This window comes from Anomalospiza imberbis, chromosome Z, assembly GCF_031753505.1.
Source record: "Anomalospiza imberbis isolate Cuckoo-Finch-1a 21T00152 chromosome Z, ASM3175350v1, whole genome shotgun sequence".
NCBI classification, from domain to species: Eukaryota; Metazoa; Chordata; class Aves; order Passeriformes; family Viduidae; genus Anomalospiza; species Anomalospiza imberbis.
Genome location: NC_089721.1, coordinates 43,630,581 through 43,656,037, shown reverse-complemented (window position 1 = coordinate 43,656,037; position 25,457 = coordinate 43,630,581). Strand labels below are relative to the sequence as shown.

The 25,457-nt window shown below is 38.9% G+C and overlaps 2 protein-coding genes across 2 annotated transcripts in view; one reads left to right on the top strand and one right to left on the bottom strand.

Annotated features, from left to right (window-relative positions):
* Positions 1–327: 327 nt before the first annotated feature.
* Positions 328–17,499, top strand: FAM81B (family with sequence similarity 81 member B). The gene is given in 7 exon segments (XM_068177369.1): positions 328–447; positions 12,546–12,701; positions 14,820–14,829; positions 14,872–14,965; positions 14,967–15,047; positions 17,386–17,441; positions 17,444–17,499. Coding segments are annotated over 7 exon segments (573 nt in total).
* Positions 17,500–18,991: 1,492 nt separating this feature from the next.
* The window catches only part of SKIC3 (SKI3 subunit of superkiller complex), a 46,725-nt gene continuing 40,259 nt past the window's right edge, over positions 18,992–25,457 (bottom strand). The window contains exons 37-40 of the mRNA XM_068177019.1: positions 24,910–25,062; positions 23,025–23,155; positions 21,646–21,769; positions 18,992–20,250 (exon numbers count right to left, since the gene is read on the bottom strand). Coding sequence (XP_068033120.1) covers positions 20,173–20,250; positions 21,646–21,769; positions 23,025–23,155; positions 24,910–25,062 — 486 coding nt within the window. The 3' untranslated portion in view covers positions 18,992–20,172. The remainder of the gene's footprint in view (positions 20,251–21,645; positions 21,770–23,024; positions 23,156–24,909; positions 25,063–25,457) is intronic.

The window sequence follows — 25,457 nt, the reverse complement described above, 5'->3', positions numbered from 1 at the left end:
CTGGGTTTTGCATAAATGCTACCAAAACATCATTTACATCTCCAAGGCCATTAAGGGGGCCAGTGCCCAAATTATCCCTCCATGTTACTGTTTCTAGAGCTATCGCAGAGATGCATAAGCAGTGTGGGGGAGGATCAAAGCCCCAGTACAACAGCCAGGCTTGACAGCTGGGGTGGGACTAGCCCCACTGCAGAAAGGAGACCATGCTGACCATGTCTAACATGACACAGGGTTTTTTTGTTTTTGTAGGGTAGACCCTTCTCCTCCTCCTTGCCTGGAGACAGGGCTCTCCTGCTGGAAGAGCAATTATCCAGTCAGGAGTGAACCATGGCTTTCCATGTCTCCTACCTCAAGGGAAACAAAGGTTCTCAGCACAAGGAGACTGATGCCCAGCTGCTGAAAAACCACATCACAAGCATTGTCAAAAAGCTCAGCCAGAATATTGAGGTAACACATACCAAAGGGCATTTCCCTTCCTCTAGTAGTGCATCTCTATCCCATGGTCCATCCAGCACTAAGATTGGCTTCAGTGGCAGCAAAGTTCTCACCATGGTCACGACACTGCAGTTAAATTCTGATTTTTTTCTTGTATAGTGGCACTTGAAGTTACTTATGAAAACAGAGGGGAAGGGACTAGGGAAAGTAAAGGAAAAAGTGATATAAAAGAAAAAGCAGATTAATGAATCTTGGTGATGTTTTAGTTCAAAGGCTTAGATTCTATTTGCCTTCAGTATTATTGGAGTGTGGAGACTGTGCTCAAGGGAAATAGAGACCATGCAGGGTATTTTGCTCAAGGGAAATAAAGAGTGAGTGTGTTTTCATCTAATGTATAAAATCAAGGCTCAAGTTTTTGTTTACTTCTTACTTTTCCTTACTCAAATATTCTAATCTATACAAACTTCTGCACAATCAAAACTCTTCACAAAGTTCAGTACAGATGGCAGTGAAAGTTCAGGCTCATTTTCTATTTAAACTGATAGATGGTTTGGTATTGGAGATGCATAATGGGATGTCCTTCTTCTGCCTAAAGACCTTTGATTATTTACTATTATTTGTCAAATTTATATGTGACATTACCAACCCCTATTTCAGGCAAAGATGTAAAATACAAAAATATTTAGAAATAGAATTTCAGACTGTTTTTTTTTTTTTTTTGGTTTGAAGCCTCAAATGTCTTAAAAATGCCACTAAATTCAATTGGTTTTCTGTGTACTTCAAGAAATAATTGACCTCCTATACATTTATCTCAAGAACGATGCAGTTATGGCTCACCTGAATTTAATTTGAGTTAAAATTAGGGTCTATGCTAATTTCATACTGATTTCTTTTTCAAGACTTTGATTGTATGGTAGTAAGCAATTCTGTAAAACCACTTCCTTATTTTAGATTATCCAGTTCCTCTAACACCATCCAGATCAAGTATCTGCAGTACAGCTTTGCTAGAAATATGCTCTTAGCATCTAAATATGCTGGTAAGCATCTAAAAGTAATATTTTCCTTTGGTTGTAAATTACTCTTCTCTAGGTCCTAATCTCAGGTGCGGGTTTGCTTAGTGTGATGGTTGTGAGAATTTGATAAGGGTCTGACAGCACAGAAAACAGTGAAGTGAGAACATGTCAAAGCCTCTAAAGGATTAGTAGAGATTTGGAGAATTTATTTTGGCATGTCGCAAATCAGAGTAGCTGATCAATGTTGATTTCTCAAGCATTAACATAAAAAGAAAGGTTCCATGAGGAAATCTGATTCACTCCTACTCTAAATCTTCCCCAAAGCAGGAAGAATATCCTTCATAAAAGCCTATATTGGAGAAAATGCTGGTTTGCTATTGCCACTAAGAATGAAACTGAGCATGACTAAAGATACTCCTCTGACAGAGGCAGAGAAATGTCCCAGTTGTCACTGCATCAGGGACATCAAAGAAACTAGTGCCAAGTCAAAAATCATAGAATAGTTGTCGATGGAAAGGGTCTTAAAGATCAGACCTTTGATAAGACATTCTTGCTTCATCAGGCCTGGAGAAGATTGCAAACTGCCAAAGAAAAACATTTCTACTAAAAGTCTCAGGGTAGAGGGGAGATGTGCCTGTCATCAGTTCTGACAAAACCCGTAAGATAATAGTGTTTCAGTTGAGAACCTGCACACAGACTCAGGGTGACCATCAGCCAAGAGCAGGATGGCTCCATTTTACCCAGGGGTGGTAAGCTCCAGGACAGTAGTGCTGGCAGGAGTCCAGAGAACAAGATGGAGAAGGAGACTTTTGATTTCCCTCAATAAACACAAGGCAGTTGCTTTTCATCCTAATGAATGGCTGTATCTTGTACTGCTTTTACAGCAAGGCACTGGTGGTCCTATTCTCTGTCTCCGTCTTCATGGACTTGTGGCATCAGGCTTGCATCAGTATTAAATACACTGCCAAAAATACACTTGTGTTGTGCAGTACATTCTGTGCTTTGAGAACGTTATTTTCTGATGCAGAACAAAGATGGGAATGCCCAAGATACTCAGTATTTTGGTTGTCCATGCTCTGTGAGCAAGGGAGGGCAAGGAACAGGTGCATAAATGACAGATTTTAAATTATATTTTATTTCAGAGTTATTACAGCTTTCTCCATCACCTGTGCCCCAGTTTTAGTGGATGCTGAATTGTCTCATTTTTTTGGGAAAGTGGGACTGGCACAACTATGACAACCCAGCAGGACTGTCCCTGGGCCCTCCTACAGCTCCAAGCCTGTGGGACCAACAAACCCATCAGCAACAATTCTTGCAAACTTTAGCCATTTAAAATTGAAATTTTCCTTCATATTTGTCCTTTTCTATATTATTAAAAAAAATCCACTCAGTGGGGAACATTTCAACTAAGAAGCCAATAAAAAAAATAGTATTTTACACAATAGGGTATTTATTTTAAAGGGGTTAGAGCTGTGCTTTGACCAGATGAGTGTTGTGTAGTGCTGAATAAACACTGAAATATCAGCCCCAGGCCTCTGTTTTCAGCCTGACAAGTAAAATCCATTTCCCTGGCTCCTCTCTGTATCTGTTAAAGGTCGCAGAAACTGCACAAGGGTTTCCTTAAATTAATATTTGTGACCTATTCAGATACCATCAGGATGAGTCACTTCAGAAGAGCCTACTCCTTCCATCTTTAGATCAGACTTCTAAAACTGTAATGAATCACTTATTAGGACACATACTGAATGATAAGGGAAGGACAAGATGTTAAAGAGCTGTGGATGTTCTCAGTTCAGTCAGAGAGAAAAGAGAGAGAATTCTCCCAGGCCTGGCCTGGGAATGTTAGGAGAAGGAATGAAAACAATTATTATCTCTTTTTCTGTTCATGTTGTTTACAGATATGTTCTATCACAGTGGGCTATTCACAGTGCACCAAGGGTGTGAAAGGCTTTCACTTTGAGACCAATCACATTTCACCTTAGCGATCCTGGTTATAAAAGGAATGCTACTTACTGCTAATAAAGATTATTCTTCTTTTGCCTTCTGAACCAAGTCTTTTCATCTGTCCCTGCCTCAACAGTGACAAAAGAGCAATGTCTGCTTGCCTACATCCTCGTTCAGGGCTGGTAGGGTGTATCCATAAAGCACTTTGACAGCAGGTCCACGCTTTCACTGGAACCAAACCCTGCCCTGCACACATCTGTGTGTGTTAAGGACGTCCCTTTGTGCAAATGCCTTCTCCACTTAGCCATTGGCCCCCTCCTAGGAAACACATGGTGTTCCCTGCTAAAAGGAAGCGAAAGTAGTGTGTTATTCTTTAAGGGCTGCATTGTACTGCAACTGTTTGAGGGGGAGAATAAAATTAATTTCCCAATTTTTGCATTTCCTAGTTTCTTGTACACTTTTCAGCCTAAAGTGTGTTTTTCAAGGAAAAAATGATGTATTATTTATATAGATATAGATTTTTGAGAAAAAATATACTTACTTTCCCCAAGAAAGAAAAACAAGCTGAGGCACCGAAACAGATTGTCCAGAGAAATTTTAGATGACCTATCTGTTCAAAGCCAGATTGGATGGGCTTTCAGCAGCCTGGTCTAATGGAGTGTCTCCCAGGGAGGCTGGAATAAGACAACTTTTAAGGTCTTTTCCAAACTATTGTGTGATTCTATGATTCTTTGACCTGCTCCCAGAAATGGTGCTTTGAGGCGTATTTTGAAATGCAAATTTTGAGATGCAAACAAGAATATGGGATTGTGTCACTACAGAAACTAATTTGGCAGATCAAAGTCTGACCATAAATACATCTAGTATTAGAGACTTATGAGGAAGAATGACAGTGTGTTGTGGTTTAAGACAGTTTAAAAGATGGACACTCTAAAATTAGTTACCTTCCCTTAGTTTCAACCAATCCCTTTCCACCAATAAGGAGAAAATTAATATGAGCAGAAATAAGGGGGAAAAAAACCCAATTTACTAATAAGCAAAGCAGCAACAGGGAAAAAAGTGGATAATCACTATCTACGAAATCTCTAGATCTCACAAACTCCTCAGGAACAAAGAGAAACCCAGAATGACAGGGTAACTCCCGCCCTCCCAAGATGAAGGCTGCCACGGGCAACCTCGTGTAGGGAGAAAAAGGGAAGGTGGTATCAGCCTTCCTCTCCCTCTTTACTGCTTATCCCTCAGAGAAGCAGCACTTCTGTTGAGAAAGGCAGCCTGGCATGCTCCAGCAGCTGCGACTTGGCCAGGGTGTGGGATGCGTGGAGGGGCTTTCCCTTCCTCGTGGCCTGAGACAGCAGAGCAGGGCAGGGCAGGGCAGGGCAGGGCAGGGCAGGGCGGGGCGGGGCAGGGCAGGGCAGGGGCTGCCCTCGACCTGTAGTGACCAGGCACAGAGTGAAGCCACCTGGCCCAGAGGTGCTGCAGTGGCAGGCAAGCACTTGCAAAATTTGCCTTGAGGTAGTACAAGAGAGGAAAAAATATATTAAAAAAAAAAAAAATCCAAAGTGGAGGGAGCTTGCCTTGCCTCCTGGTGCTTTGACCTTCTAAAGGGACCATGGCAAACCTCCCAGTCTTGCAATTCCATTTCCAGGTGCACCCCTGGGCATCAAAGTAACAATTTTTTGGCACAGATGGATATGGAATACAACGTTTTGAGTCATTCTAGGACACTCATTTTAATTTCTGGTAGCACACTGATGCAGAGACGATTCAGAGTAGCATAAAAGTATTTCACACTCATTTTATATCTCCATTTTAGTATCAGATATGAGCTTTCACGCTGTCACGTTAGAAAAAAATTTCAAGCCATGAAAAAATAACTATATTTTCCTGTCTTATTCTTCATCGCACACTTAAAATTTTGGTGATTTTTTTTCTTTTCTAGCTTGTCTGCATTTCATCTGAAGTAGTTATTTCTTCCTACTTAGAACTCTCCAGTTTTTTCAGTAAAATCTGTACTTTTTCTTTTGGAAAGTAGATCTTGTTGAGTAAATGATAAATTTTAATTTATACAAGTAATTGCATGTGTTTAACATGTGTGGACTTTCATGGGGCACTTTGTAACAAAAATATTATGATTCAAAAAGAAAGACAAAGTGGAACTGTGGTATGTAAGAGAGCACAGAGATTAACAATTGTCTGAATGGATATATCAGATATATCAGAAAAAGGAATTGCTAAGGAAGAAATCTTCTTGAAGTAGCTTGCTTTTTTTTTTTTTTTTTTCCCAAACTCCAGAGGCCACTTATACACTTTTCCTATTTTCCTATAAAACTCTGCTGCTGACATTTATGGATAACACAAAAATACCTCAAGTAAGAATGAGGCAATAATAAAGAATAACCGAAAATATTGTTAATATGGTCTGACTGAGAAATTTCAAAGAGGAGATATTTCATGACTGAGTGTCCCCTGAAAAGTCTGAGGAATACAACAGGTATATAAAATAACTTAGCATGAACTTTTGCAATGATGCAGCATCAGAAATGCCCGGAGTATGGCCATGGGCAAGAGAAGCACAGAGAAATAGGGAGCTAAAAAACACTCTTCATATGGCACAGAGATTGATACCTGAATAGTGTACCAAGACCAGCATCCCCTTTCTGAAATTAAGAAAATTATATGATGTAAAGAAGAGCTAGGAATGCGATGGTGGGATAGGGAAAATAGCTGGGTCTATGCACAATTTATAGAAAAAAAAAATGCATGCAAAGATGTCTTCCTTTCTGTGTATAATTACCAGGAGAGCAAGGAAAAAACCATAGGATACCAAAGGATTCTAGACTACTCTAGAGAGAGACAGGGAATCCAAGATGAAAAACTGATGCCAACACATCCAAAATTGGCAGAGAAAGATGTGTGGGCATGTTAACTCTGTGGTTGATTTATATTAGAACAAAGCAGGTGAACCTGCAAGAGTTTTCTGATGTTTTTAAGTTCACGTTGACAGACTCCTTAGGCTTATGCTTTTAGGAAAGCCATGACCTCATTCTCTGGTGTTTTCCTAAGTGTGATGCTTCTCTTCATCCTCTGCACTGGAGCTTGGTCCCATCTTCTGTGCTAGGGTATCTGCCTGCAGCAGGGGAAAGAAAAGCAATTCAGGAAAACAGGACAACAGGATAATGGTGGGAAAAATAACCAGTCCGCTTCTACTTGCATAAAGAAGCAAAAAAAAACCAACCCACACTCAGAAGAAACAAGAAGCTGAGCACTCACAAAATGCCACAACGTTATGAGGCCCCCTCTTCCTTCCTTGTCCATATATTAGGTGCACTGGTTAGTGTTTCCCACATCTAAAAAGTGGGATCTCAGAACAATACCGAAGATAGAAAATGTATAATGAAGGCACCAAAGTAATCATCTTATGATGCTGGAAACAAAATCCTGAGTATTTTTTTTAAGGTGAAAAAAAAGAAAACTACATAAAAGGAAAGCTTCATTAAAAGTGACTGGAATTGCACTTCCAGACCTGCCATATCAATGGCATTTCAACAGCAATATTATAATCCAGTTTTATGTGAATGATTGCCATAAATCTAAGACACAGTGTAGTTCAATATGATTCAGGATTCATCAGAACTTTCTTGGTTTTTTTTGCTGCTGAAGTTCCCCTTGGGAAATGCCAAGCTTTAATTGCATACCTGCTGCCAGCATTGTGGTTGAGATGCAAGCCAGAACTGACAGAGGACTGCAACTACCTCATTAATTTTTCACATTTTCCTGTTCTCGAGTTTCAGGATTTGAAATTGTTTTGTACCTTCAGAACAGTACAGAGTGATCGGAGACAAATGCTCATGTTTATGCCATTTACACTTATTGAGTTAGATGAAACCTTCCAAATGCAAACTTGTGATGACAGCTTTCCTCTTTATTTGTAGTCCAACCTTAATCTAATGCTATCTGGGAATAAATAAACTTTAAAGGGAGTAACTGCTCTTTCTCACAGCAGATGATAGATTCTCCTGTATTCTGTCATGTATAAAATATTAATGTGGATTGGTTCTTAATTCAATTTGTGTCTATTCTTTTAGTGTCTCTTTCCTTGAAAAATAGATCGATACTTGCTGATTGTTGTGCTTTATAATTTTCGGACCTTCTGAGTACATTTCTACGCTATGTAAATATTTATGTGTCAAGTAGCAGTGATCTTTTAAAAAACAGCCTTAATCAGCTATACTGGCATTCCCATTGGATAAAATATATATTTAATTTGCATTCTGCCTCTTAATAAGAATTTATTTTGGCATGGGAATATGTATTACAGTAACAAGAATTAGGTAATAAACTGTAAAAAAAGCTACTCTTCTGATTAATACAGATTAATTTTTTTCAGGCACACTGAGAAAAGAATAAATGAATTAACAAATGAATGAGCAATCCACAGATGGTTACAACTGTATTCATTTGTCTCATGGATATTTTTGTTGCTCAGGGAAAAGGTCCAACACAACACTAGACAATCAAAAGCCCTGCTGTGCACCTGTCAGGTTATTCAACTCTTCAAGAAACACAATACTTTGGGAAGTACAGGAGTACAATATACACTGCTCCTACCATGACTTTCAGTGATAAAGGTTCTTGAAATAAATAGCAGGTAGCTATACTTTCATCTCTAATTAAATGCTTTGCTATAACCATCAGAGGTTTTAATTTCCTTATACTTTTTAATTTATATTCAAAGCTCGCACTTTGTGTACAATTCCCAGTCCATCTGCACTGGTGCTGGTACACTCCTCAGACTCCATTTTCTGTAGCTGGAAAATCATGATCTCACTGTAAGCTCTGGAATATCTCCTCTGGGAAGCAACAAATTAGAGTAACATTTATGCAAATCGCAAGCATCCCATTCTCTTCCTCATTCAATCTGCCAAAGAGCAATAATACCTTCAACCACTCTGCACACAATAATGATGTTATGTGAAGGGAAAATGAGATGTGAGAAGACATGAAGTCTTGAAGTGCATCAAGTCTTGAAGCACTTCGAAGACAATTGAGGGTTTTTGCAAAGCTTTCCACATCTGTGGGTCCTCAGGCAGGGCTCTCAACCCTCCAGCTACACAGTAATGTGGATGTAGTTGCATTACCTCCATGCTGAAAACCTTGTTCTCTCCTCTCTTCAAATCCTCTATTAGCAAGTATTCTCTGTATAGAATATTCAGGATTCTTTCTCTTGTAACTGAATGCCTGCTCCATTAATCTTCTTCTTTCTTACCTTGTGTGCTTCTTGTGAAGTCTTGCAGATCTTGCCTTGGGTTTCCTAGGGGACCGTTGAGCCCTGGTCCCCTTGTTCTTCAAATCAGTGGCTCCTTTTGATTGACGTTCTGGCCTTTGCCTCTCTTATCTGCAGTTAACTTGTATTTGCTTGATCTATGCACTCCAAAGGTGTACCTCAGTGTCCATGCATCATCTGGTGATGACAAAAAGCTGGTCTATTTAGGCTGTCAGCAAGGTGATTGACAATTTTTCATTATAGTAATTCACTCTAACTGCTTTAAGGTGATGAACAGGATGCCATGAAACAGCAGAACAAACCAGTTAATCAACATCCATTTGAAACATTAAGAGAAAGTTAATGAAGGTCTATGCCATAAAATAATGAAAACACAAAATAAAAGTGTGTTGTCCCACAAGTTAATTAACAAAGTGAGGCACTAAATGCCACCTGTAAGAAAGGTATAAACCAATTAACTTTCCATACTTTAAAGAAAGGCACAAAATACAAAGGTCCGATTTACCATTATAATTACGGCTAATTTGTGACTTGCCTAATGTACAAAAGAAAAATTCTTTATGCATTTGCACATCTACCCACTTCTCAGACAGCTTCCTGGGACAGTGGTGCTGCTGATGAAGAAAGGTGGGCACACCTAGAGTGGCTGCACAACCTCATGTGCCCACAGTTTTGTGAATTATTTGTTTATCATTTACTTAGTGTATTTTTGCTGTTGTAGATTCAGAAATACTTTTAGGGTGAGATGTTACTCTTGAGAGGGTTTAGCGAAAGGGGAGCTCCAGGGAGGGATGCAATGAACAAAAGTATCTGGCAGCCATATTCAGAACAATGAAAAGCAGCTAAGCACTGAATAGCAGACCTAGTGCAAAAATTTAAAATCTGATTATAACAATCCTTCACTAACAATATTTCAAAGGCAATAGTTCTACCCCTTAAAATGGTAAAGTAATTGATTGAAGACTTATTTAAGTAAGACTTAATCTGAGTTCGATTCAGCAATAAAAATAGAATAGGACTTTAAAAGAAAAAAATCTCAGCAAGTGAAAGGAAAGTAAGTACAGGCAAATGAGGAAATTGGCTAAAGTGGTCAACATATTAAAGTTGGGAAAAGAGAAGGAGAAACAAGGAGACAGAGAGCAGTAAATGATAGAGATCAAGATGATATAAAAGGGACAAGAAATGTCACCAATCTAAGAGGGAAGAGAAATCAGAAAAATGTCAGAAAAGAAATTGGAAACTGAATAGAAGTAAAAGAGGAGCTTATCAAAAGCTAATGAGATCCTACTAAAGTTGTGATCAGAAATAAGAATCTTGAAGAGAGGAGGCTTTGTAGACACTAAGATGTGTTGGCATTGCATATTTAAAATAAAATACAAAGCATTTATTTACTAAATACTGAGATATTTTTCCAGTTAATATAAAATTTAAATAAATTCAATGTCCTTCAGGGAATATCTGTTTCCTTTCACACTTCTGCTTTAGAAGTCTACCACATTTATGTGCTCTTTTTATAGAACTGAAATAAAATTTAACTTCTGGAACAGACTGGATCTTCTGCATAAAATTTGACAAATCAGCCCAATTAGCTCTTCAATTAATGTGCAGCTGTCAGGGACCCAGTCATCTTTGACTGCAGTCTGCAGTTGTGCTGTAAATGTACAAAGTGATATTTTTACTGAAATCCAGATTAATTTTAAACATATTGCAGGATTTCATGGTAATTGAGCCTTGCTCAGAGATTTGACTCTTCACAGAAGAGTGGATGCTTATCTCTTCTTTCTTGGAGTCAGTTAGGTTAGAATAGCTGCATTCCACTGCCTAAAGTAATTTCAATAGATCTATTAGATAGATCTATTTTCACATATGAAAATTAACGGTAGTACTATTGGAGTATGCTTTTATTAAATATCCATGAGTACCTCTTTATTAATATTTCAAGTCTTTGTTGGGCCAAAGAGTGTAGTAAACTATCTGTATATGTGGCCTTACTCCTGCTAAATATATATATCTTTGTAAGCTTCATGGAAGAGGGATACTAATGGGAGAAAGTTTAAAAAATAAAATAATTACATTGTTATTAAAAATAATAATTTTGTCATTGTCAAGTGTGTCCCTCAAGATTGAGCCCAACCACCTTCATCCTCCTCAGCATCTTGGCTGAGGCTGGCAGGATCTGCATCCCAAAGAGACCATTGTGCTCATTTGATCTGAGCCACAGAGGTCATGTAACCTCATGAGGTAACTGCTAGTGTTGTTCACAACAATAATTTTCAGTATTTGTAAAATAACTTAATAAAAAATGAATTATTTCCTCTCATTTCCAATTATTTGTGCTCAAGGCAGACTTTGCCAAATCTTTTCTATGTCACCTAAACACAATCTCAAATACCTAATTTTTAGGTATAAATATTCCCTTCTTTCTCCTTTTTCATTTGCAGAGAAATTGAAGTGAAATCAGATGCCAGCTGCCAGAGGTTGGTTTTGAGCCTTTGAACAAAACTGACCATTGATTTTAGTTTATTTGCCTTATTCCAATGTCCTGGTTCTGGTCAGGACAGGGTTATTTTTTTAATAACCAGGAGGGGCTGGACTGGAACACAGAGGTTGGTTGATGGTTGATACCACTCTGTAACAAACAGTGCCTGTAGACCTTTCCTTCCCCTGCTGAGGTTGGATGCTCCTCTGCATCACAAACACACTATCACAGCACCATTTTATTTTCTTTTGAACAAAGATTAGTGTTCCAGGAAACAAACTTTCTGACCACAGGTACCTGGTTTAAATTAAAAATAACAAATCTAATGAAACAATTTTTTACTCTTGAAAAATTAAATCTTAGAACTACTTAAATGAGTAATAGTGATAAACTGACTTAACAACTGCTTCTGTAAGGGAACTGTTTGAATGTTAAAGAGAGATGTAGATTAGATGTAAGGAATAAATTTTTTATTGTGAGGGTGGTGAACCGCTAGCAGAGGTTGCTTAGAGAAGCTGTGGACAACGCTTCTCTGGAGCTGTTGAAACCAGGTTGTAGAGGGCTTGGAGCCAGCTGGTCTAGTAGACATGTCCCAGGACACAGTGGAGGGGTTGGAACAAGATGATCTCTAAAGCCCCTTCCAACCCAAACCATTCTATGATTTGAAAAGATATTGCAAACTGAAATAACATACGAATTAGATAGATTTTGCTATCATTAGGGTTTTTGACCAAATTTACAGTCATTTGCACTTCATTTGACTGATGCAGAGCTGTTGTTAGTCTCTATATAAAGTACTTCAGTTCAAACATCCTTTTGAAAAGTGGTATTAAATATTAGAAGGGCCAGAAGCAAGCAGGCTTTTTATCTTAACTGAGGCCCAAACAAATTGTGATTATTGCTTGCTAGCAAGCATATGTTTAAAATTAACACAATGACATTAAATTTTTTGTGATACTTGCCTGTCTTCAGGTTATGCCTGCTTTAATGCCTTTGTATGGGCTTTCACATGTCTGTCCAACTGCTGCTTTAAAGGCAAGTCGCATTCTCTTTTTGTTTTACTTCCAAGCATTTTTGATCCTTACAAACTTAATTTTCAAGCTGTGTTCACTGATGCCCAGCAACAGAGTCCATGTTAAATGGGATGGTGTAGTTTCTTCAAACAGAGTTAATTCAAATATGAAATCAACACTTTTCACCCCTCAGGTGAAAAATCTACTTTCAAAAGTAGACACACTGCAGAAATTGTATTTTGGCATGTAGATACAACCTTCAAGATAAGTACCGATGAAAAAAATTAATTTAGGAGTTGCTAGGAAATTATTGAGGGCATTTGGAGTAATTTAAACAATTTACTCAAGTGACTCAAGACTACTTCATAGTCTGACAGAGACATAGTCATAATTTTAGGTTGACAAGTATTCTAAATGACCTCAGAGATCAGCTACTCCTTCAGCAGATGTGTACAGAAGCACCGCTGACATGGTCTCAGGAAAATCAAGCCCAGCACAGGCACTGGCTGCTTAACTTGGTAAAGGAGAGACTGGTAAGACTCTCCAGGATGACATCCCACTACACTGGGGTGGCCTCCACTGGCATGCCAGGAGCAAGAATGAGCAGCAACACTCCTTCACCCTGATCCCAGAAGGTACCAAACCATGCACACAGGACCTGAGATCCAACACAAAACCAGGTGCCTTAGGACACAGCCAGCAAAATGGTAAGTTGTAATCAGAGTATAATCGGAGATTAATTTTGGAAGGGAAATCTGCAAGATAAGGTTCAACCCCTTGCTCAAGCAGGGCCAGCAGCAAAGTCAGGGCCTGATCCTCATCCAAGGAATTTTTGTTCTTAAAGACAGAGATCACACAGAGCGTTGGACATGCTGGGAAAGGAAGAAGTCCTGGATTATGGCACCACTTTACATCTGTGTAACGCCAATGTGCTCAGCCATAGTGTTTCCCTGTACCAAGGTGAGCATTGGTGCCATCACAGAGCACCATCCAGTATCATTCATTGACAAGGAATGATAGAATGATGATCTCTTCTTCTTTAGAAAAGGAAGAGATTGTCTGTTCCGGGTTTTAAATTTAAACAAACCCTCACCATCGTGTGGTCAGTAATGATATGGCATGCTTCTGTTCCACTGCAGCAGTTAGTGCTTGGCACAGGACCAAGCCTTTCAATTAATTCCCTCACAGCTTTTAAAGTTTCTCCTCCTTTGTCATGTGTAATTAATTCCACTTCAGAATTCAAAAGAGATTAGAACATGATCACCGTATCCTAGCATCAGGATGAAGGCTGCAGATCAAAATCAGGTTTAGAAATTGCTTAGAGCTATTATGCTCCTGGACTTTAATCTCCATTTCTTCTGTCTGATGATAATCTTTTGTACTTAAGGCAAACAACATTTAGTGCAGCCAGGAAGATATTAAAAACGTTTCTGACTTCTCAGTTGGTATCTCAAAGCTATAATTTGAATTTCCATCCTCCACTAACAGATTTTGTGATTATTTTGCAGAAAACACCCCAATAAATGTGGTTACTCTCCCCTAAGACAGACTGCTGTGACAAAAAAAATGCAGCATTACCAGGAGTTAAATCTTTCAAAGCCCCTCTTAAGTAAGTTGAATAAGGAATGCATTATTGTGTGTACACAGACGTGTACACAGAGGCATGTATGTTGCTCCTTTGCATGTCATTTCAGTGGAAGCACAGTTCAGGCCCTGGGAGCTGAAGGAAACCTCAGCAGGGGTGCTAGAAAAATGCAGGCGATGAGCTTCAGCCTGCAATAGGAGGGCAGTTCTGCTCAGCAGATTATACTCTGGCAGCTGTCTTCAGCAATGCTCCTTTGCACAGGAGTCTGCGAAGGAATGCCATCCCGAGGGATGATGGATCTGGCAGGCTGTCTGCAGGTGATGGAGCCATCCTGGGAGCACAGGGCAGCAGCTCAGTTATTCACGGAAATGACTCACTCCATCAGCCACCTGTGCCCCGCAGCAGTGTTGGTAAACTCAGAGCGTATTCCAACACAACAAATCTGCCAGATTTGCAAACACCCTCCCTGGGAGGTAGAGCCACAGGACTCCCTTGTATTGCAAGGTCTAAAGAAGGTCAGAGGGTTTTGGCCATATTGACAAGATTTGGAGTTGACCAGAGGATGCAGTACAACTTGAAGACAAAGGCATGGGCAACTGTGCAGCTCAGGTTGGAGCATACCATCAAGGGGGCATTGCCTCCAAAGCTGTATTGGCTCAGAAGTGGGAGGGGACAGCTTGCTATCCCTCAGAGAGCTCTTACAGGGCTCAGCCTCACTATTCATGCCAGCAGCTGAGCTGGGTTTACACCACTACATTGCACTTCTTTTGTCAGAAAGCTTGGGCTTGAGATGGGCTCATGAAAGCAACTTGAAAAGAGTCTCACACTGCACAGTATGACATCAAATCACTGGATTTAAATGATTGAATAAAAATAAATAAATTTAAAAAATATTTAAAACCACATTTGTCCTGGCCAAGCCAGGAAAAGAAATTTCCTGGTTTACTTGGTTCATTGTGGAAGACAGGATTGACATGTTCTCTGGGGTACCAGACGTCTCCTTGCAATTTATGGAGTGCTGTCCCACATGGGACTAGAAAGCAAGACCAACTCAACATATGGGTAGCAGAAGACAGGTTAATGTGCGCATGAACCCATATTACATATTTAAAGGAAAGAGCAGTAAAAAAGAGCAGAAGAAAAGCTGGTATTTCCATCACTAAAATGAAAAAAAATTGATAGACCACAGAAGTATGAAAAGTTGTATCAGATGAAAAAAACTGCATGCAAGAATGGCCAAAATTAAAAGACAGATCTGGAAAGAGCTTGAGGAAGTACAAAATTAATAGATATCATGTGAGAATGAGATTTCATTCCATTTATTTTAAATATATATTTCTACAGTAACCTGCTGCTGCAGAAACCACTTCCCAACAAAGACAAAAAGATATTAAAGTGACTCTGTCTCTCTCAAAAACCCCGCACACAGACGTCTCTCAGTTTAACCCACCTATCTTTGCAAACAGCCAGCATGACTTTTGCACAAGAGTGTCAAGGTAATGATCTTTCATTTAAAGGCAACTTCACAATACGTTTTCCAGCTTTTTTAGAGCACCCATTTATTTTTAGGAAGATCTCTAACCTTAGTATGGAGGCAGCAGTGATTCTCTCTTGTATAGAGCTTGCTGCTGTGATCCTATTTAATGGTTTTGTATTATTTCAATGCTTTACTCCCCATTTTCCACCAACAGTAGCTGGAAAAAGAGGCAACTGGATGAGTTGCAGCTACTCAACACAGAGCATGCATTGTGCAAAAGAAGAAAGAAGCAGTCAGATGGTATTGCTGATACATGGCAGCTGCTTCTTACGGGGACAGTCATTGTGATGTATCTCACAAAGCATAAGGCACTTCACCAGATGATTCTAGCTGTTCACAGCAATTATGAAGACTTTCTCCTGAGTCACTGAGTACTTGGTCTTCAGAGGAAGATTTCACCCACTGTAATCTGTTCTGCGTGACTCAAATCTAGTCCATCATAATACCCTCCTGTTTGCAGCTGATGGTGGAAACACAGTGGATGTAGCAGGTTATTAAAAAAAAAAAAAAAATCACTAAGCCCTCTCTCCAAAGGAACAGAAGCCTGAAAATCACTACACAAGTATTTCATATCTTACATGCTCTCATCTGAAACCTGAGCGTCTGGTTTCTCATCTTTCAGAATGTCTATGATCTAGTACTCCAGCTCTTCACTTCACCTCCAATTCCTTCATCATCTGCAACCCACCCATAAGCCCTGCCTCAAGGCTGTAGTAAACAAAGCTCTCTGTTAGTTAAGGTCTTTGTGCAGCTTGATAGGATAAGGCTTAGCTGTCTAGAAGACCGTCTGAGTGAGCACAAGACAGCTCTCAAAGAAAGTAATGGCTAAGAAATTCCAGAATAAAAGATCTTGGTGCTAAGAGGTTTCTTTACTTCAAGGAAGTTGAAAATAAGCCTGTGGAAAATAAGGACAGAAGAGCTTTGTTTATACCAAACTTTGGCCATGCTTGTGTTCAAAGTCCAAGGACTGTTTCCCCTTGACAGTCATCTGGCAGGGCTGACCCTGCAACAGGAGGCTGCTGAAGAGGTACAGAGCAGCTTGAAGGGGACAGAGGCAGCCTCTTGACTGTCTCAGCAGCTGTTGGTGCTTCAGCACAGATTGGCATCCTGGAAATCAGAGATGTGTCTGGAATCTGTAAAATTCTAAGCACTATGAAGCAATTTGTTTTGACTGCAGCAGTGACAAAATGAATCCATATTAAAGAACTGTTCCAGAAAGAAAAACATGTCATTGGCAGCCACGTTGTAATAAGCACTTCAAGAAAAAAATAGAAGGCTGCTCAGTTCTTAGTTCCTAAGAAGTTAACAACTATGTGAGATGCTGAACAAACTCAAAGAGCTACTGCACTGTAATTTGAAAGCTATTGCAATCAGCAAGGTAACAGCAGCTTACAATTCTACAGTCTTTATTCAACAGTATTTGACTGTACAGTGGTGCAAAAAAATGTGTATCAGGTGCTCTGTAGCTCTGTTTTGGAAAAAACTGTCTGCATGCTCCTATTGCTTCCTTTTTATACACTTATACACAGCACAAACAGCTGGTGAAGCTGAGCTCCCATTCTCCCACAAGTGCACAATAGAACAGTGTCCATCTCAGATGAGAAGTAAGTCTATTTACAGTTCCTACAACTTTGGGAAATCCACAGCACCAACTCTGCTATGTGGTAGGCAAACTGCAGAGCCACAGTATCAGCATCTGATGGGAAACAGAGTTTTTGATTGTGGTCTTGAAAAAAAAAACAAACCAGTAAGAAACTCCCAATGCTAAATGAAAAGAATAACCTTAAAAGCAAACAATCCCACCTTTTTAAAAGACAGACAGTGTCTTCTTTCTGCCACATCACATACCTGAGGTCAATCACAGTTGTAATCATGCTTGGTGTTGTCCAATGCGTTGGAAGACAGCTCCCAGTAACAAGGAGCTTGCAACCCAAGCTGCTACTGTGTTTTCATGCTATTCAATAAAATAATGGGATAGATTTGATTTAATGTGATTAGTATTAAACATGGGTCAGAAACCTTCACAGAGACAAAGAATCATCTTCTAATGTGTTTAAAGCAACCACTATTTAATTAATTGTTCCTATTCTTTTACAGGACTTCAGTCTATTCATGAATCTCTGGAGCTGCTCAAACAAACAAGGGACACAAAATGAAACTTGAAAAAAAGAAAATTCAGAAATGTACGAAGAAAACACTATCCAAGTGACTCCCAGAAGAGTGACCAACAAGAGCTAGCCTTAAAGGTGCTCTCTCTAGTGAGAACCAGCATGGGGTTAAAAAGTAACCTCTAGTATCTGAAGCCATGAAAAGTTCAACCTTCAATTCATTAGATTTGATTCCATTCTGCCTTCAGCATAAACCAACATAATAACTTATAGTTGGACAATGTTTATATTTTCCCTCCTTTACAGCAAGAGCAGCTGAATAACAATGACTTCCCAGGCAGTGAAATCAATAAGAAATTCTCAATTCCCCAGATCAGTGATGCTTATGTGTCTTTGTATTTTGCTGTGACCTACATTACATAAAATACATGGTTGCCTCAACCTCCTTTTATTGACAAGCTTTGCCAGTGTTACAGCAGACTTGTTACTATGTGCCAATTTTGTAGAGGCTATACATTGCTCAAAAATCAGGAGAGCAAGACTTTTACCTCATGTTGTTGAATTTTACAAAAGCTTAAATTTAAACTCATCTTCCCTGGACACTTTTCACTGAGTACTTCACAACTCACAGAGGTTTTTGGAGTTTTTTTTCCTACAGTGTATGTAATACAACTCTGGGCTCTGTAATTATCTTAGACAAGGAGCTCATCACTGTTTACGGTAAAAGCAAGTTCATGGTCTTCTGAACAGAAAAAAAACGCTGTACAACTACTTTTTTTTTTTCTAATATGGAATGTTCACAGTTGACAGTTACTCAGCTGGCGTCCCTGGGCTGTTGTCACCTGTTGGTTTTCCTAGATGCTAGAAGGTATTCAGGGCTCAGTACTAGCAAAGTCTAGGCTAATGCTCACACAGAAGGATTAAGAGGGGAAGGCAGTTGCTTACTGTGCTGCCAGGAGGCTGATGATGACAGCTTTTCGACTAGAGTGGGTGGCACACATACCAAGACCATATGCCAAGGATACAAACCATAGGCTGGAAGAATTTCTCCAGGCTTTTAATAGTAGGAAGCTAAAAAAAGTTACAGCTACCCTTGAGAGTCACATGTCTGGCTTTTGCAGCATTTCCATTTCAGGTTTGCAGTTACTGATAGTTCAGGGCTATTTGATAGCAGCTCTGTGAAGTATAATCAATCTAAATTTAAAGAAAATAATCTTAAGGAAAGTGAGAGAATGAAAATGTGGAAGATAAAGAGAGATTCTTGCTATTCAGAGGTTTTGTCTTACCTCCACAGATTTGAGTTGAGTTTTCCTGTTAAAATGACAGTGGCACACTCTCCAGAGATCACTGTGTGTGACTTGCACTCCAACTCAGCATCCTGTTTTCAGTAAGCCCAGAACTACTGGTTCCAAAGGCAAGTGCATGTTCAATGCTGTCCCACTGCATGCTTTTTAAGTGCCCTTTCCTGCCTACAACATGGGATTGTATAAGCCATTGTAAGACTCTCCTGGATAGAAATTTTAAGAAGATTTAAACTAGAAAATGGACCGCTATCATTACTCCTGTTAACAGAGTGAACATCCTCATGGTAACTTTCACAGGTCAGAGTCGTTGCTTTATTTATTTTTTATTTTCATGTACATAAAAGTAAAATAACAACATATCTTAAGAACAGTTGTCATGATTCATCCAATTAAGCAATCAGCAGCTGAGTCACCAAGAGATGACAGAAGTTGTTTGCTACCCAGCTCTTAAGATTCTGTGCCAAGAAAATCTGGCATCGCTGGCAGTGGAGTTAATAATTGTACATCTATGTGATCAAATGATTCCTCAGGTTTTAGCTTGTATATTTTTCAGATTCTTTATTACTTTAACGTGTGGGTCTGAGCTTCATATTAAGGGATGGTAAGCTTTCTTCACAGAGTAGGTAGACAAAACAATTCCTTTCCTAGCTTGGGACCAAGGACAACCACCCAAATCTCAGGCCCAAGAGCATAAACAACGTGGACTGCAGAGAGAAAAACAAGGACGGGACTTCGTAACGTAAAGCTATAACTGGACAATTCACTCCAATATGCTAATGGACCAAAACTTATAAAAGTGAGAGACATGTGAGCAGTCATCCATTTTTGTGACCATTTTGGGTTCATCTTGGGTGTAGCCCTGGCTGGGCTCTTGTACTGCCCAAGGTGTATCCATTGAGGCCTTCTAATAAATACCTACTTTATTCTTTGACTCCATCTAGTCTCTGTTCTAGGTCAGCCTTCACAAGGCATCAGTTCTAGTGACCCAGATGGGACAGAAGGTATCTGGAAGACACCTGGACCAAAGGAACACCCAGCTCCTGTCCCCCAGCTCCTGCCAGCCCTCCTGGTAGGGGGCCCTAGCTGTAGTCCGGAAGGTATCAGAGCCCAGGAATCCTCAGACCTGACAGAGATGCATGAGTAGATAAAGGGGAATTCTGTTTGCTACCCAAGTTAGGGGGGAAATACTCTATTGTGAATAGTGACAAAGTTTAAGTGGGGGAAAAAACAAAAGCAAATTTCAGAGTTTTCTTTTCAAAATAAATGTGATTTTATGTGTGTAACTCAACATGAAAATAACCTACATTTGTTCAAGAAAAAGCAAAATTAAAGACAAGGCTGCAGTTGATGAAACAGAAAAAAAAATAAATCAGACATAACAAACAAAACAGCTCAAACTCTATACACTTCTGGAAGGTGAACTAATTGAACTGGATGAACATAAGAGTATTTTGCTTGAGACAGTACATTCTAGGCACTTGTTGACAATTTCTCATTTAGTTCCAGAGCTCTAATATCTCCATTAGCTTTGGCATTTTCTATAAGCACCTGCAGAGAAAAATAAAGAATGACCTGAGAATTTAAGTTTTTTGGTTAGTGTTTTAATGGCAATCTGAAATGTACTTTCATTCCTGATAGACCATTTTGCTAAAAGATCATCTAACCCATAATCCCCAAATAGGAAATAATCAGCATTACACATCAACTTGCTTAAAAGATCCATACTCTGCACTCTAATGACTGTAATCAATTGCAATGCTCTGTAAAAGCATCAGTAGTTACCTGCTGGCAATTAACAAGCAGACCTATTTTCCTGCTGACACACACTTGTCTCTTGCTTTGTATAAATCTTACCTTTGTATAAATCTCCATTTGACAAACTGAAGTGTTCTCTGTAGTTGCTTTAAAAAACCTGCCTTTTCCCTCCCGCAGTTAAATTCACACTTCCCTGATTTCTTTTCCATACATCATATTTGGAGCTTTTCTACTAGGGACCTTAAAAAAAAGGTCCCACAGCAACCTAATGCCCATAAGCTTCTGGCACATCTCTTGTAACCTGATGACATTATACATACTGAAAAGGAGAACCATTAAGCAGAACCAAGCAAATCTCCAGCCATTATTATCATACTCATCAGCAGGGAATATAGATGACTTTGCAGAAACAAGTGCAATGAGATCATACCAGGATCTTCTGAACTCATTAAATCTATCTTTTTTTATCTGTGTCTGTGCATGTCTATGTATGGATTTTTGCCCACATCTTTTTATATGTACCTCCAAATGTACTTTGTATTGGATTCAACATTTCACCAGAGAACAGCTGATAATATGGGCAAAAGACCTCACCATCATTGGCAGCACTGAGGATAGGAGAGTGTATTCACATTTTGAGGAGAAAAGAAGTTCTCATTATAAGCCAAAATGAATGACACCCCACTTGCACTACATGAAAAAGCTGCATGGATTTGTGAGTTTGATCAAATACATTAGTGAAGAACTGTCAACAGAAACTAATGCAGCATCTACTATGTACTTAAAAGAATGTATCATTACACATGTAAGTCTTTCATAGAGAGCACAGAGATTTTGCTGCTCAGATCTTTTGGGCCAGGGACATGACATGTTCCAGCCAGGCTAGAGGGAATTAACATTATTATTGCTAAAATTTGGATTAAATGGTCCTCATGTCTACTGAAGAATCACCAGTAGAACTGTTCCAAGTTTGAGCTGCAGACTTTACTGTTTTATTTTTTCATTACTGCATGGAGGAATGAAAAGACATTCAAACAAGCTAGTGTTGATTTCAAAAACTGAAGTATATTTGCACCTCAAGAGCAGGTCTGCCAACACCTTCCTAGCCTCCTTCCACCCCACTTGCCATTGCAAGTATAATATCAAATGTAAATAGATAGAAGTTCTGTATAAGGTGGACTGTCTTACATCTATTAATTCATAATCATCTTTGGCATACAGATGTTGAAGGAGGTACCAGCGTGCCACCGACACTATGGTTTCTGGATTTGCTGGTTGATAAACGACTCTTTCCAACATTCGCCGAGTCTCCCTGGAAATGTAATCAAAACATAATCCAAATCAAATTCAACTGAACACGCCCCATGGAACATAACAAAGCAAACAAGAATGGCCAGAAGTAATATACAGGAAAGCCCTTATTGCAGTTCCTGCAAACAGAGACAATATGTGAAATTGCAGAAGAGAAGGTAATTAGAATAGAGTACTACACAAAGTCTAAAATTCTTTTTGGCTGATACTACCTTCCAACACCAACACACCATGTACCTAACAAAGGAATTGTCAAATTCACAGTGCCATTTGAAATCTGGTAAAAACTGGCAACTACATGTAGGGATGTCATATTCATTCACTGGTGCTCCATCAGCTTTGGTTCTTGTTCTAAGAATTCTGTCCTTTATAGCCAGTGTGATATTCCAGTACATTGTGATTTCACAGGCTGTTGAGAAGTTACATGTTTTTGTTTGCTATTTGTATTCAAGATTAATTTATTGTTTCAGGATTTTGAAACACCTAGGCAGATCAATTAGATCTTGTGATATACTGTTCATGTAAGTTAGTGTCTGGAATTGAAGTAAGACTGATTTTAATTAAGTTTCTACCTTAATTTTATTGTACGTGACAACCATCACAATCATATTAGGCTGTCATCTGAAGAGACAACAAAAAATGTAAGCCAGTTTCCTAGAATTATCTACAAAACAGGTGAATTATTGAACAAAATCATACAAAATCCTCTAATTTTCCATAGCTAAAGCAAAAACAGAAGACAAAATGGACATAGCAACCAAATACACAACACAGGAAGATTTCAAGAACCCCTTCCCCAAGTGCTTCCCCCTTTCTCAAAAAGCCACAATGTCCACCTGGCTGTTCAGGAATGGGCATGAACTTCCACTGTGAGACAAATTTAGGATCAAAATTAATCCCAGCAGTAGTCAGGGCAGTGATATCTGTTTCCACTGTGCTATATTAGAAGATTTTTCAGAATGTGTAGTCTACCTGATGAATTTATTTAGATAACATGCTTTTAAAATAAAAGTTGTCTTACAGGTGTTTTTCTCTGGGTGTTGTTGTTTTTTTTTTTTTTTTCACAAATAATGGAAGACTTGGCTGCTCCCCACATTACTAACCCCTTCTCCCCTCTCCCTTTTAGGTGCCACACTATTTCAAGAATTAATTTCCGCTCTCAAGTTTCTTTAAGTTTTTTAAGTTAGATAGCAGATAATGACCACTTGTATTTTTAGACACTGTATTCCACTGACAACTTAACAGATCAGGCCTACCTTGCTCCCATTTTGCGATTATACTGTAGCAGGGCTTGAAGTAGAGCTGCCAAGGGGCAAGGAGAAAGTTTCAAAGCTTCAGTTGTTGCCTCTTGAACCAAGGATGGCCAGTGTTCATTTGGGACATTAGCCTATCATAAAAGTTAAGAATAAAAGAAAGAAAGAGAATAAAGAAATTTTAAAAAATAAAGAGAAGAAAAAATAGGGGGAAAACGACTTTATTGTAGCATATTTGCAACTCCCTAGAAAGCAGGTTTAATTCAAGCTGTTCTGAGAAGTATTTGGCAGGTTAGAAAGACACTTGTTTAAAAAAACACCCAGACTAACAGTGGTTAGAAGTGCCTAGAAAAGTCATGTTAACTTATTTAGGATTAGCCTTGCTAGCATTCCCCCTGATAATTTATGCACATAGTCTTTGTTTTTTCATACAAATTTTAGTGGTGCTTCAGAAATCTTTGTAAATCTTCATACCATGTATAAAAGTATTCTAAAAGGTAGAATCTATCCCTAGAAGTGACAGTTTTTTTTACCAGAAGTCAAAACTAACTCCTAGACTGTAATCACCTAACAGAGCAACTACTGAGCAAAGCCATCTATCTTAAGAATATAAGCAAAGCAAAGCAAGAAAAACTAGCTTTAGAAAAACCTTATTATCTCCATTGTATCTGGATAGCATTCAAATTACTGTACTTGAAAGGGTGACCAAATCTTTACTTGGAAGATAACTGGGAGACAAGCAATTTTCAAACACAGTGCTTTCTTGGACCTGAGCAAGTTTATCACCAGGCTTTTATAAATTTCATTAAACCAGTGCAGAAAGGCCAAAAAATATCCACTCATCAGCATCTCTGCTCACTTAAAAAATTGAGATGAAATAATCAAATTCATACTAATCACATTTTTAAACAAAGTCTTCTTTATTCTTAGGCAATTCAAGCCATCCCTTGAAGAAATAGTATTAATCAATTTAGATAGTATCTTGAGACCTCTGAGAGCATTTAGAAGCAATTAGAAACAAAGCAGACCACTAAAAACTGACAGAAAAAAAGCAGGAAAAATACTGCTGCTTGACAAATTCTGCTTTTGGAAGCAATGGGCTTGTGAGAAAAACCGAGGACAACTCTCTTCTCCAAAAAGGAGAACAGTTTTCCGGCTTTATCCTCAGTAAATCTGTATTTTCTTACCTAAGATCTCATGATATATGGGGGTTGTTTTGCTTGATTTTGATCAAGCTGGGTCATTAATTAATTTGTGAAAAAGCATTAGCCAAGATCACAGCAGTATCTACATTTTACAGTGCACTTTATATTCTGGTAGTGCACTTCAAGTTTCTAGAGTGACACTGCTTGAAGATAATCAACATTTATCAAGACCCTGAGATATGTTCACCTTGCCCCCCAGTGCAAGGAATGGAGTACTTTTCTTTATTCCACAAGATACAATTCCCTTAGATTATTCTTAGACTTAAGTGTAAAGCATCATATCTGGAAATGACCATACAGCATAAAAATACTTGAAATACAACCAACTTTTCCAACCACCATTGAAGAAAAAACATCTGTTGAGGCAGTTGGCTGAACAAGACAGACATTTGAAGGGTACGTCAATTTGGATGATCAAACTAAAACTGTTACAGACAAGTCTTATTGAGCAAGTGAGCCTCTTAGGCACAAAGTGGTTATACGTGATTATTACATTGCAACCTCTCTTACAAAGACATGTTCTAAGAATACTCCACTGCCCCTTGATGTCTCATTTTATTCTCTAGCTGTCATTCATAAATCGTAAAGTCATTTCAACAGGGGCATCATCTTATGACTACAGAAGCATTCTATCCCACCAACTTCTATTAAATCATGCAGTAATGTTATATTGGTTATCCTACCATGCAGATTTCCAGTGCGAGCATAGCTAGCCTGAGCAGACTGGATAACTTCCCGTTCCAGCTGCCCTGCTGTGATGCCAACTGCAGACTCTTTCTGTAACACATCTCTGCTCCAGTCATCATTCTCTGAGACTGATATATTTTTGCCAGCCACTGAAAATAAACATCCAATAAAATCACTTATGGAGTCACCAAAACACATATCCATTAGGTAATACCATTTAGTCCAATTTATGAGAGTACCACATCATACTATTAGCTGACACCATGCACCCAGTCTTCATTCCAACAATATACTGTGCATTGCCTTGCAGAAAAATTAGTCTGCTGCAGAGCTGGCAGTACACCTCACTACAGTAACTTATTTTAAAAGTTTCCTAGCCCACTCATGGACTTTTTTTGATAGGTTCTCTCAGCTGCTGCCTGCTCTGCCAGCACAAGATGTCCTGGATTTCCTCATGAAGAGAAGGAAAGGATTCTAGCTTCTCTAGCTTTAATTTGGTAGTCATCACACATTTTTCAAAGCAGATGCAGCCATATTTGCAAAT